Below are 14,606 nucleotides of genomic sequence, written 5' to 3'. Positions count from 1 at the left end.
ATTGTTGGTGACTTAAGTAAAATGGCACCCTATGGGCAGGCTCATGGGAGAACTTACAAAGAGATTTTTACAGAAGAGAAGCTGTCCCCACCATAGACTATGCTAATACCAAAAGAAAACTCATGGAACCGCTGAGAGGCAGTTAGAAAGGTTAGGGACAAGTACTTGCCAGGAGCCAGGACTGGCTCTACCCCTGGAAACCGTGGGAGAGTGGCTGCCCCACTCAAGGTCCAGTTACCCGATACGGTAAAGTAGGGATAGGTTATAAAAGGCAACAGTCCCTAAATAAAAGGTGCATGTCTTTCTCAGAGCTTACCTGAACTTGGGTCACCTGACATATAGAATGCAACCACAGAAGAGAACTCACACTCACTTTATTCTAAACTCTGGCCACTAAAAGCCGGAAGTCCAGCTCCAAAAGGCCTAAAACTTTTCTGTTATGAGCAAACCGTCAAGAGACATGTTTAGTGAGCAACCCCTATTCTAGAGAGCAGGCTTGCCGACACCTCTTCCAATAGTTTTCAGTTTTACTTTGCTTACCAATCAAGAATGCTTAGGATAAACAGATAAACAGAATGTGGTATTACATACAATGGAATATTATTCAGCCTTAAAAAGAAATTCAATATAGCCAACAAAATACATGAACCTTGAGGACATTATGCCAAGTGAAATGAGCCAGTCATAAAAAGACAAATACTGTAGGGTTCCATTTATATGAAGTACCAAGAATAGTCAAATTCATAGAGATAGAAAGTAGAAGGGTGGTTGCCAGGGACTGGGGAGAGGGGAAATGGAGAAAAGTTGTTTAACGGGTACAAAGTTTCAGTTTTACAAGATGAAGAGTTCTGGGGACTGGTTGCACAACAAAGTTTATGAACCTAACACTACTAAACTGTACACTTAAAAACGGTTAAGATGGTCATTTTTGTATGATCTATATCTTACCACAATTTTAAGAACAAAAACAAAAAACTCATAACTGTATACTAAAACAAAAAACAAACTCAACTATAAATACATACACTGTATCTTAATTATAGTGGTGGCTGCAAGGGTGTATACATATGTCAAAACTCAATGAACACTTAAAATGGGTGAAGTTAATTTATGCAAATATAACAAATACAACAAAGAATTTTTAGTAAAGGTCTCATTTAGTAAAGTTATCATTGATTCTGAGGTGTTCTAATTTCTTAAATTTATCCCCACTCCACCCCTAGACCATGCCAATCAGACGTTTCCCCCAAAGCTACGGTGCCACACTTACTGCAAGATGCTCATCTTCAGCTGCAGGCCATGAAGAACCTCAATCACTCTCTGCACGTCACCGAGAAGTTGGTGGGTGGCCACAATCTTCTTGGCATTCTGTTGAGAGTAGTTCTCTTCTAAAAATGCCAGACCATGCATATGTCCCCTGGTCAACCATTCCTTGTCATACCAGTACTTGAAACCAGGCCTCTGACCTAAAACAGTGACAATGAGAGAGTTAATACTCGACCTAAAAGAAACCCAGGCCATTTCATCATTGTACAGTTATCACACAAACTATTGGAAGGATGGACTGGTGTGTTCATTTTATTCATTTATTCACCCAACATACATTTACTTGGCATCTGCTATATGTGAGGCTTCCTACTAGGTGTTGGGGATAAAGTTGTAAGGAATGTAAATTTCCTGATCCCTGGAAATGGCCAGAGGTATGGTAGGAAACTGGATACCTCCTTCAATTTAAATCGCATCATCCTCTCTCCTACATAAGACCTGCAAAGATGCCCTCCCACACACAGAAGGCCAAAGCCCTAACTCTAGCCTAATAAGACCTGCAGGAGCCAGCTCCTTTCTGCCATCCTGGCCCCACCCTTACCATCGGCCTTCTTTCAGTTGCTGGAACACATCAAGCTTTTTCTGGTCGTAGGGTCTCTGCTCTAGCACCCCCTCTGTCTGGAACACTATTCCCCAAGGCCTTTGTAGGACTGGCTCCTTATCATCTCTCCTCAGAGACGCCTTTTGTCATCTCCCAAAGTAAGAGAGCCTCTTCAGTGCTTCCTAGTCGTTCCCTATCTGCTCACTTTGGCCCCCTCACAGCATTTATCCCTATCTAACAAGTTCTTATTTATTTGACTTATTTTGACATCGGTTTCTGGCCCCAACTCCACTAAGAGCCAGAAGAGTAGAAACCATCTTGTTCATAGTGCCTGGCAAAAGGCATCTCAAATGGATATCTCAAATGGAAAAAAGCCCCACGTTCCCCTCCAGCTGTCACCTACCACCAAACTAAATAATGATCAGGCCCTCTCCCTTCTCTGGACCTCTGTTTCCCATCTGTTACAACAACAGATGAACTGGACAGCTTCAGCGGTCTTGTTCATTACAGGGACACTTGAGAAGGGCTGAAAACACATGTGACTTGGCAGTGTTTCCTGCTCCAAAATCCCAGAGAACAGCTTTCAACCAAACTGTTGTTCACCTCCCAATACCTAAAAACCCTGAAATAACCCTATCAAGGTCTTGGGCTCTTTCTGGCTTTACCAAGACATGAGGTGGGGATGTACCTTGATTTTGTCAAAAATATCTTTAGGTAACCTTTAAAGAATAAATCTGTTAGGTTAAACTTCTGGCCCAAGACACTGCAGTGTCAAACACAATCTATAAATGTGACAGACATTGAGTGTTCAATTCAAGGAGGAATCTATTCACAGTCTTGGCAATTACAGTTATAAAAGTTCAGAAAGTGTGCTGGACTTAATGAAGATTGTGTGTGTGATTTCTAAAAAGGGGAAAGTGGAGGGAAAGAATGAAGAACAATAAAGTAGACAAGAGAGATTTTTAAACAGTACCCGAATGAGCCCCTGGGATATGTGTGGAATCTCAGAGGCAGCTGCTGCAGGAGTGGCCTGAGCAGCAGGATTCAGAGCAGCACTCCCTGTTTTACAAGACAAAGGTCAGAGACACTAATTCTCATCTTCTGTCATGTCGCGGCTAGACTTTTATTTGCTCACTTGTCAAATATTGGGGCTGAATTAAGTGGTCTCTGAGATACTGCCTATCAATAATATTCTATGATTCATAGACTAATCTTCTGACCATATTCTCTCCTTGAGATAAAGGGAAAAACAAGCATATTCCTTTCTGCCTATGGACTAATTTAGCACAAGGAGACAGTGTCACAACAGAGGTTATCATGCCTGAGGGGACCAACCTGCTGGAAAATGAACTATGGTAGCCAATCCTTCCCTACACAACCAGCAAAACCAAGAGATTTGGCTCCACAAGCCAGTTCCAATTCTAATTTGCTTCATGAGATTAGGAAAGTCACTCATATCCCTGAGCATCGATTTCTTTCTCATAAGCAAAAATGGGAATAGGAGTTCCTATCAGGCCCCTCATAGGACTAAAAGGAACAACAGAAGCAGAGACTCTCAAGCACTATCTAGCTGTAAGGGGATCATGGGACTAGAGCTGAGGGGAGACCCTACAGGTGGTAAAGGGAGAAGATGTCACCACCCTACTGATAGCAAGACAAGAACCACAGATATATAATCCATCCCTGAGACTACTGGAAAGGGGCACCCCAGAGCCACAGGCCAGCTCTGTGGCCATGGAACAATGAAACTAAGGGATCCTGCTAAGGAATTAATTCATTGTTCTGGGTGACAGGCTCCTGGAAACCACACTTTTCCTCCTTCCCTCTAGGGCATATCTCCCTTCCTGGTGGCAATGAAGCAATGGAGGACAAATGCCACCAGAGGGAGCAGAGGCACATTTCTAACCTTCCAACAGTCCTGAAAAGCCAAGGACAGAGCTCACATCTTCATGAACTCTCAAGAAAAGGAAAAGGTGCTGCTCTGGCAGCCCATATTCTAAAACGGGAACAATACAAAGAAGATTAGCACAGCCCCTACACAAGGATGACAAGCAAATCTGTAGAGCGTTCCATAGTTTTTATAGGGTTTCGGTCATACGAGATGAAAAAGTTCTAGAGATCTGCTGTCTACCCCTGTGCTCAGTTTATAAACAATACTGTACTATACACTTAAAAATCTGTTAAGAGGATAGATCTTATATTACATGATTTATACTACAATTTAAAAAAATCCTAGCTCAAGGCCAGGCCTTCTACTAGATGAACCTCTTCAAACATGGTCTCTTCCTGCTAAGTTCAGGACAACTGGCCACCAACTGAGTGAGCAACAAAGGCGAGAAGGAGTCAGAGTCTAGCCGATGCTGAAGAAGAGTCTCAAGACCATAGACACTCAGGCTGCTAAACAGGTGCTGTGCTAAGGAAAAGGCTACATACTGTTATTATCCCTGACTCCAAACATCTCTACCTGGAGGGTCTTGGCAAACATAACAGGTGTATTTCTCAGGCACATTTTCTTCCAGTAATCCCATGCAGACCCCATGCTGCCAGCACTGGCACTCTTCACACTGTTAGAATTAAAGAAGCAATAAAAATTAAACTCAGAAGGTATCCTCCATCCAAAAATAAGACCCGCCTGTGGGGGGAGGTAGCAGGGGGAGGTAGAGGAGAAATGAGAGAGAGCACTCCCAACTGACTGACACAGGAGCTGGGCTGCAACCACTCATCTAGAACTGCACTCACCAGTATGGCAGCCACTAGCCACCTGTGGCTCTTCACATTTACATTAACAAATTAAGTTAAAAATTCAGTCAGTTCCTTAGTCCCACCGGACATATCGTAAGTGTTCAATAATCATATGAGGCTAGTGGCTACTGTACTGGATAGCACAGAAGAAGATTTAGATTAAGCAGTGCTGGTCTCTGTTTTCACTCCCATTTCTAGAAGCTTTCATTTTTCTGATCACTTTATGAGGACAAAAACTATTCAAGTTCTTAGAGGCGGGTTAACTTGGAATGACAAAAACCTGAGTTTGAATTCTGGCTCAGACATCCATTAGCTGTGTAACCTTGCACAGGTCACTTCTCCATCCTGGGATTCAGTTTCCCCACCTGCCAAATGGGATACTATTTCTACTGTCCACGGGGGGGCTGTTTATGAGGAATTAATGGGTCATGTGTAAAAGCTCCTATTGCAGAGCCCAGAACACAGCTTTAATGTATTAAGGGCCTCCTGCTACTTGCTAATAATGGGTAAGCTAATTCTGATACCTCCTGGAGTAGCCATGTGCTACATATTGCATTGTTCTCTCTAAACCTTACCAAAGGTCACACAGCTGAAGAGAGGCAAAGGCGGATCAGAACATAAACCAGGAACTTGCAAAACTAGTTCTTTTAATGTCTAGACTTCATCACCTTCCTTGGGAAAGAGTGAAGGGGGAGAGGGAAGAGAAGAGCAGGAGGCACAGAGGGAAAGAAAGGAGCAGACGATGAGGGCGTCCTAAGGATCGTAAGCCTGAGGGCTAAGGGCCCAGAGGAGGAAATGGAAAGAAAAGCAGATGGCAAAAGATAGTAAGATAACTGAAGCAATTCCAAACTAGGGCCCTAAAGCTTGAAATACTCAACCAAACAGAGAGCTCTGGAAAGTGAACAGCTCAGAGCTTCCTGACATGGGATGAAGGTAAAACATATATAACATAAAATTTACCATTTTAACCATTTTTAAGTGTATGTGGCATTAGGTGATTTGGCCACAGACTGGCCAAAAGGGACAAAAAGGCCAAAGCTAAGACAGTCTTCAGCCACTTGGAGTCAGATAGTACCTGGCATCAAGAGTGCTTTCGTGGGCAGATACAAACCCTCTAGAAAGCTGATCATATCATAATCAACGGGGCAGAGCTGGAAGAGAGACTTCATATAAGCTCTGATTCAGATTCTTCAATTTCCAATGAGGAAATTAAGGCTCAGAAGAGGGCACAACAACAAAGGCAGTTAGTAGCACAAAACATAATAAGAATGATAAAGTCTCTCTCACCAATGACTTTATAAGTGTCTTGAGAACTAGGATGCACCACAACTGAATCGAATACAACCAAGTTGAAAAATTTCAAAATAACTTTCTTCATGTGGGTCTGGCTAAAATACATCACTCATTTTTAAAAAGTTTAAATTGAGAATTAACAAGAATAACAGAAAAGATAAACTATCTAAGAATAAAACAAGCAAGATCCTATGAAGAAAAATTTTAAATACTATTTGAAGGACACAGAGACTTAAGTCAATGGTAAGGTTTACCTTAGTCTTGGATAGCAAGTCATTATCATAAGGATGTCATTTCTCCCTGGGTAAATTTATAAAAATAATGCAATGCTAATAAAATGATAAATGAATAGCTCTGGAACTAGATAAAAGCTATTTTTAAAGATTTTAAAATTAATAGCCAGGAAATTTGGAAGAAAAAAAATAAGAACAAAAGGGGGTACTATCAAGTATTTAAAAATTATAAAGATACAGAATTAAAATAGAATTGTATAAGCAAATATATAGACAGATGGATCAATGGAAAAAAAGAGAATCCAGAAAGAGATCCAAATACATGCAGAAATACAGTAAGTAAAGGTAGAAATAAGAGTAAACAAAGGTGGCATTTCAATAGTGGGGCATAGTGTTGGGATAACTTGTTAGCCACAGCCCTCACTTTATTATACCAGCATAAATACCAAACGGATCAAATATTTTAATGATTTTTAAAAAATAAATGAAACCTCAAAAGTACCAGAAAAAAACATGAGAACATTTTTTATTAACTTTTCTATAAACTTGTATAAACTTCCAATGAGGAAGTAACTATTAGTCCAATCTCAGAAGCCGCTAAAGTTTAATATATTTGACCTCATAAAAACAAAAAATCTGTAAGACAAAGTACAAATATTTCTAACTGTTCTCATGGCCTATACAAAAAAGTATCTACAAAAAGCCTATACAAATCAAAAATAAAATCATCAACTATTATTCAACAGAAAAATGGATAAAGGACATGAACAGATGGGTCAAAAAAACAAAAACTAATTCTTAAATAAAAAGATGTTCGCAAATCAACCATTAAAAGAACAAATTAATGTAAAGTAACCTGAATTAATATAAATTAATGTGAAATAAAACCAGACTAATAATATGCATACATAGTATTTCTAGGTTTGGGGATTATGCATAAACATCGATCAATCAATTCTTTATAACCTTATAGACTGTCTGAAATTTTTATAATAAACATTTATTACTTTCATCATAAAAGTGTTATTCTCATGAAAAACTGTCTATAGAGCATAATTTTCATTTACATAAGCATGTGTATGTGTGTATTCCAAGATATTCACAGTGGTTATCCCTGGGAAAAAATAATCTGGGTAATATTTGTTTTCTCTGAGATTTTCTGTGTTTTCCAAATGTAGCAATTATAAATTTTTTAAAAATTTATTTAAAAATAAATTACAAAAGACTATACTAAAAAAGAAAGACTATACTAATAGACTATTTTTTCCACTCCTCTGAAAAACAAAGATAAAAAGTTTGATACTGCCCTATAACAAGGGTGCTGCCAAGACTGTTCTTTGGTACTACCTCCAGAGAGGGTTTATACAGTATTGTTATGACAAATAGCAATATTTGTCAAAATTATAAATGCATATGCTCTTTAACCCAGGAATTCCACTCCCAAAATGCGGTCCGAAAGGTGTACTTACACAAAAATATTCATTACATCACTGTTAAGATTAAAAACAATCTACATGTCCCTCAATAGGGGAAGGACTAACTAAATGATCATCCATCCATTCATTATGCAGCCATAAAAAAGAATGGGGAAGCTTTTTTAAGTTTGAAAATGGAATGGTCTTTAACATATATATTGTTATATGAAAAAAAGATATTGAAAATATTACATATAAAATAACATTTGTTTTTAAGAAAAAGATGGTTGCAGGGCAATGTGAATGTACTCAATGCCAATTCACTTAAAGCCACATACACTTAAAAGTGATTAAAATGGTAAATTTTATGTTATATACATTTTACCACCCAAAAAAAAAAAAAAGAATGGAGAGAAGGTATTTGTTATTGCTTACCTAGCCACGATGTTTTGGGAATGATATACAAGAAGGTGATAAGGGCTGCCTCCAGGAAAGGTAGTTAGGGGGCACAGGTGCGGTAAGAAGTTTCTCTGCATACCTCTGTACACCTTTTAAACGCTGAACTATGTGAATGCATTATCTAGCAACAAATAATATAAATTTTAAAACAAATAAAAATTTTTAAATGGGCTTCTTGCTAAAATTGCTACACAGTTTTTACTGGGGTTTGGCATCTAAAACATATTTGTTGCTCTAGGGCAAAGGTCAGCAACCTACAGCCCACAGGTCAAATTCAGCTAGAGTCCTGGTTTTTTTGTAACTAATGTATTATATGAACACACTCACTCATGCTCATTCATTTTACATATTGCCTATGGCTGCTTGGGACAGAGCAAAGTAGTTCCAACAGAGACCCAAGGCCCTCAAGACCTAAAATATTTATTATCTGGTCTTTTAAGAAAAAGTTTGCCAAAATCTGCCCTAGAGCAATTAAAATTAATGTATGCATCTTCTAGAAAACAAACTAAAAATATTCTAGGGTTATGCAAATTATCAATGTAAGTTGAAAATCTATTTTAAGAAAAAATTACTTGAACCTTCCTAGATGATGAATACATTTAAAACTAGAATAAATTTTTAAAGTTTTAAATGTATTAACTCCCTCTAAATTTATGCCTTTTGCTAAAAGTTACCAAGTAGTCACTGCTCAGGGAAAAGTCAGAAACTGTCCCTGTATAACACGAAACCAGCTGGAAGCAAGTAGACAGTAGAAAAATTTTCTACAGCAAAACCCAAGGTGTTCTGAAGTGAGCTCACCATCACCACAACGCCAGATAGGAAGCCACAGTGTTGAGCTGAGCTGAGGGGAAGGCCATGTGGAGCCTGAGGAGCAGGAGATACATAGAAGTCAATGCCTGACTCTGTCATGCAATAGTTGGTGTGGCCTCAATAGTTCCAAACTTAGTTTCTTCATACAGCACAGAATGGAACATCAAGCTCTACCTCACAAACACCTCACGATCCTTGCTAATTACAGAGAGTCAGTGGAGAAAGGACCAGAGTAGATCGGCATGGGGTCTCACACTGATTAGCCGAAAAAGCCTTGGCAGAGGGCCCTTCATGACTCAGCCACTAAAGATCACTATAGACAGACGGCTAAATCAGGCTCCCAAGGCCTGGAACAGAAGACACGCCCAGAGAAGCAGGATGAAAACTAACACTCTTCAATACACTTTTAAAAACCAAACTTAAATAAAAATGCATATTCATGTATGTTCCAGGCTTAATGTTAAGACAACAGGGTCCACCAGTACACACAATTCTGCACTGCTAGGCTAGCTAAGTGTTATGCTATCCTTGAAACAAAGCTTTTCTTTCCATCTCTGATTAATCAAAGTGACTACACAGCACGCTGTTTAGGAAAAGTCACCCATACAAAAGCCGTGTGCTTTAGGCTTATCTCACAAAAAGAGAAAAAGAACTGAGTGGCTGAAATGCTCCAAGTTGGCCACTGTCACTCATAACCCTGACTGCATGTCAGACTTCATGGGACTAGGCCCACCATTCACATTTCTGAACTTAGAAGTGAAGATTATCTATTTTGAACTTTCAAAACTACTGCTTTTACCAGTTGAAAAAGTTTGAAAACCACTGATCTAAAGCATACTTAAGGTCATAAATATCAGGTAATATTTGAGACCATTCATGTACCCTGAATTCTCAGAGGTTACTTCACAGGCTATTCAAAAGGAAAGAAATCCCCAAAGAATCTTAACTAATGTAGCCATGACTTACTTAAAAAACTCAGGTTCCCTGAACAGCCAGGCAGCTGCCGAGACACGCACGCTATTTATGACAGCCCTTGGAGACAGCCAGATGGGAGCCACCTTCACCAGAGCTGTGATTAAGAGCAAGAGAAGGGCTAGAGGCAAGCAGGTCCTGGCCAGTGGTCTCCCCAAGGCAGGCAAGGAGGCCACGCCACAGGCACATCCCAGAGATGGAAATGATAGATACAAATGTCAGAAAAATAAAGAACAAGAAATAGACAAGTTATAAAACTGGCCTCCATTTCTTTAGGCCATAAAGAAAATTTACTTCAGAGAGAAGGTATGGGCCCATAGGAAGATTAAACTGCCACTCCAGAGACCTGGGGCCCTGCTGTTCACCTCCTCACTGTGTGACCACAGGCAAGGCCCTTCCCATTTGGGGGTCCCAGCTGCTCCAAGCAAAGCATGAGAGGTTTAGACTCAATGATCCCTCAAGTCCTCTCGTCTTCTGTTAATACGCTATTTACACCAGCCTGAGATTCAGAGGAAGCTGAACCAAAAAGCAAACCTCAATCTGCTGCTGATAATGCTTCCTATCTGGGGCTTCTGACGTGACTTACTTTTGCTCACCTCAAACAGTAGTCCCTCGAAACTCCCTCCAAAGACCAGCTTGCACTTCTCTATACCTGTCTCCTGGAAGTGCTACCTACCTGAATCATGAAGTCATTTTCCTCCTGAACCTCACAGATGCAGCGGACCACTTCAAAGTCATAGCGGTCATCCCCATCGAGTTCCTCATCAGGGTTGGTGGTCACATCGACATCTTGGCCATACTCCTCATCGCTCCAAAGAAAGCTCTCAGAAGAGGACTCACTCAAATTATCCTCTTCTGAGAGAAAAGGGAAAACAATAGCCACTATTTTAAATTATATTATAAAATTTTTAAAATCCTAGATCGTCAGCAGTGGAAATGACCCTACAGATTCAGTCAATGAACTTTCACAAAGCTGGGAAATGGGGACTCCAATCTGTTCCTTGGGTCTGTCATCTAGTAACAGCCCAAACAATGAATGCCGCCTAGCAGCGAACTAAACTCCATTTCTTTATTTTACTGAAAAGCCCAAGATAAGTGGCTGCTCAAGGTCACAATGAAGCTGCAACTCCCCCATGAACTCATCATCCCTAATGACTCAAACGTGTTCCTCGACTTCACCCCATCTAGCCAGGACCTGGCTTACAGTCAAGTCTGTATCCAGAGCTACCTTTAAAACTCTGTAGAAGGTGAAGGAATGAGGAAAGGCAGGAATAACCAGCACCAGAATCACTAGGTCTTGGGGTCTGATTATAGTTACAGCTAACCTTTACTAATCACTTATTCTGTACCAGACACTGTTCTAAGTACTTTCTACATACATTAACTCCTTTTAAACTCATAATCACCCTACAAGTTGCTGGAGAAGGGGAAGCTTCGAGGTTGACTCACATTTCCCTGAGCAACTAGGTTAGATGCAAAAGCCATCACACAAGAAATGGAGGAATGGGAGGGTAGGTGTGCAAGGGGATGGGGGATAATGGATTTGGTTATAGACACACTGGCTTAGAGGTACCTAAGAGACAGTCAACCAAGAGCAAAGTTGGAAAGAAGGCAAGTTAAGGGAAGGTACAGATAATGGCCTTTGTTTTATTTGATGTACTTATTATTTTAAATAATATAACAGATTATACTTGTGGAGGGCCTGGAGAGTAGACTATAATAGCAACATAAATCCAGCCTTCTCAGATTGTAATGCCACACAAATGATCAAGCCAGCAGAGAGCCTCCTTACCAGATACTTTCACTTTCCCTTTGTGGTTTCCAGATTCTGAGCCATGGAGCTGTGGGCTCATGTGGACCCCGGGCTTGTGTGAGGACCCGCACCTGGTGACAGCAAATGCCTTGGGTGGAGAAGGTTCCTGGGAGGCATCACTGATCTCCTCACTGCACGGGCATTCTGGAAGAACAAGATCAGGGAGGAATTAGCACCCCTAGACAGCATCAGGGCATTCCAGAATCGATCCCAGCCAACCAACAGCTCCACTGTTCAAATAGGTCAAAGGCTCGGGAGCAATTCAAGTAGAAAGGGGTGTGGAGGAGACATTCAGACATTAATTCTTCTGGCTATTTCTGAGAACCTCAAAACCAAAAGCTTCCTCCTTATCACCTTTCCTCCCCCTTTTCTGATAATATTGCTTTTCTCAGCCAGAAGGTACACTGAGAAAAAAACATGGCGTCCCTTTAGCTCCCAAGGTTTGGACACTGATTTTCTTAAAAAACAACATTTTTGTGAGGGCTAGATATACATTTTTCAAGAAGCGAATCTTTTCCTGAAAGGGTTCAAACACATGTGTTTGAGTTTGAGTTGAAGGACAAATACAGTCCTTCATCTGCATATCCTCTGTTACTATGGTACTCTCGTATGCGCTGTCTTGTGACAGGGCACACTGGCCAATGCAGCGCAAGGGAGGGCTTTTCTAAATGCCAGTGTGACCTTGTAACTCCCAGGGTGAATGGGCTCCTCCCCTGCCAGGGCCCATCCCAGGCTGAGCCCACAAATTCCAGCCAAGGCCTGTTGGCTCTTCCTCTCCTCAGTTCAGGTTCAGAGGTCAGCACTGGGGAGAAAGCAACCCCCTGGCCCACTCATGGTCAGGAAACCAAGTAAACACCCCACAGGAAAAATTACCAGGTTTGGTTTTCTTTTTCTTTTTCTTTTTCTTCTTTGGCTTCACTCTCACAAACTCTTTGAATTTCTTCTCTTTATTCTTTTCCTTGTCTTTTGCAGCTAGAATTAAATACAAATGTAAGTACTGGCATTCTAACGTTTTGTTTTCAACTCTGGGTGTTTACTCTTAACTAAGTAGGCATGTCCAATGTGAAGAACTAAAACTGGCGGTGGAAGAGTTTCCGGTCTATTCTCCCTGGGATGTCACCTTCTGTCCCCCTCAGGGTTCTGAAGCCCCAGCTCCATCACTTAGCCTTTAAACCTGGAGTCAGCAAACTGTGGCCCTCTGCCTGTTACTATAAATCAGTTTTATTGAAACACATCATGCTCATTTGTTACATGTTGACTATGGCTGTTTTCATGCTTCAACCACAGAGCTGAGTAGTACAGACAGAGACCTGGTCCTCAAAGCTGAAAAATTTATGGTCTGGCCCTTTACTGAAAGGCCTTTACTTCAATCAACGCTCTTCCACACTGGCATATTACATACTGCAATCACTGGGGGAGATTTTTAAAAAGTGAATACCCACGTTCCACCCACAAAGATTCTGCTTTAATTGGCTTAAGGTGAGACCTGGGTGTGAGGATTCTGTTTGATTTCCTTTTTGTTTTCTTTTACAATGATACAATTCACAAAACATAAAATTATGCTTTAAAAAATGACCAATTCAAACCTTCCAAATACTATAACTTCATTTTCTGCTATTATTCATAGCAAAATTCAAGTTATTGATACTCCCATGCAAACTTTTTGTCCCTACTCAACATTTCAATTTGATATCACACTAGACATCTTATCTAGTACAATAAGGTAAGGAAATAAAATACAGATCAGAAAGGGAAGTAATAAAACTGTTTGCAGAGACATGATTGTAGAAAATCCCAAAGAAATAACAAAAACAAAAACTGGAACAGTGACTATAGCAAGGTTGCAAGATATAAAATTAACATACGAAAGTCCATTGCTTTCCCATATATTAACAATGAACGATTGGAATTTGAAATCAGTAAATAGCAAGAAGGCCCATATGTCTCCACTGGAATTGAAATTAGAATTAGGTTGAAGGAAGGAAGATGGTGTGGGCTAGAGGCAGATCGCATAGGGCCTTATAAGGAAGTTGGCCTTTACTATGATTACTTAGGGGGCTACTGAAAGGATATGAGTAAAAAACGAATGTGAATTGATGGACCTTCACCCACACATATATAGAAACTGTTGCCCATTCGTTTTTTATATGTAAATTCAGGTCTTAATGACCTCCGAACTAAAGTAACTATACCCATTAGCTTAGTGAAATGTGAACAGCATTAACTCAGTAGAACTGGTTGAAAAAGAGGTATCATTTAGGTCCTGGGATTCTTGAGATAAGACAGATCAAGATGTAGGATATAAATTGCCAAAAGCCAGGCATACCCAATTAGCACCTAAGTATGGGAGTTATTTTGGGCTTCTCTTAAGAACAATCTTTTTTGCACTTCACATTTTATAAAACAGCATCACATCCTTTAGGGAACCCAACAGGCAGCAGGAGAAGGAAGGGGGAGTTCATTCCATACAAGGGATTCCTAAAAACTCCACATTATTTGAATTCACATAATTCATGACTAATAATATTCTCATAAATTTAAGGTATAATGAACACACTGTCATTGGCCTACCAGCTTTGAGATCATGCAGTTGATGAATTTTCTCAATTTCATGGGATTTGCATTAATTCAAATTTTCTACATAAAATTTTTTATATCACACAACTTCAAACTTGTAAACTTGCGTAAAATACAGCTTTATCTTAACATTACTACCACTTTATAGAACAGGAAGTGAAATTCAGAGAATCTGCAAGATAACATATATTGTGTACAGAAAAGGTGAACTCAGACCTGCTAGAGGACTTGGGCCTCCAAGTCCTGGGCCCTGTAGTAGGAAACGAGCACAGGGCATGGATCTGCTCTATAGCTCAACACAGCGGCCACCTCTTCCCTGGATGTGCAGGTTTCTCCTTTCACTTTGTACTTGCTGGTATAGTAGACATTGTGGATATCTCCCAGAATGTCGCACTTTCCAACCCCTGCCTCACTGTGCAGCATCT

The 14,606-nt window shown here is 40.2% G+C and overlaps 1 protein-coding gene and 1 non-coding gene across 6 annotated transcripts in view; one reads left to right on the top strand and one right to left on the bottom strand.

The window, feature by feature from the left end:
• PHF20 (PHD finger protein 20) overlaps nucleotides 1–14,606 on the bottom strand; it is a 106,316-nt gene that overhangs the window by 12,758 nt on the left and 78,952 nt on the right. For 3 of the 5 annotated variants that reach the window (XM_011378353.2, XM_023522266.1, XM_011378354.2), the window contains 5 exons: nucleotides 12,478–12,576; nucleotides 11,584–11,748; nucleotides 10,468–10,646; nucleotides 4,332–4,431; nucleotides 1,271–1,466 (listed from right to left, as the gene is read on the bottom strand). In XM_011378353.2, coding sequence (XP_011376655.1) covers nucleotides 1,271–1,466; nucleotides 4,332–4,431; nucleotides 10,468–10,646; nucleotides 11,584–11,748; nucleotides 12,478–12,576 — 739 coding nt within the window. The remainder of the gene's footprint in view (nucleotides 1–1,270; nucleotides 1,467–4,331; nucleotides 4,432–10,467; nucleotides 10,647–11,583; nucleotides 11,749–12,477; nucleotides 12,577–14,606) is intronic. The other 2 variants (XM_023522263.1, XM_023522264.1) reach the window with 2 other exon arrangements.
• LOC111730826 lies at nucleotides 3,841–3,946 on the top strand. The gene has a single exon (XR_002776838.1). It is a non-coding gene; the product is annotated as a U6 spliceosomal RNA (small nuclear RNA).

This window comes from Pteropus vampyrus, unplaced genomic scaffold (assembly GCF_000151845.1).
Source record: "Pteropus vampyrus isolate Shadow unplaced genomic scaffold, Pvam_2.0 Scaffold336, whole genome shotgun sequence".
NCBI lineage: Eukaryota > Metazoa > Chordata > Mammalia > Chiroptera > Pteropodidae > Pteropus > Pteropus vampyrus.
Note: the sequence above shows the minus strand (reverse complement) of the source record. Positions and strands in the feature narration are given on the sequence as shown.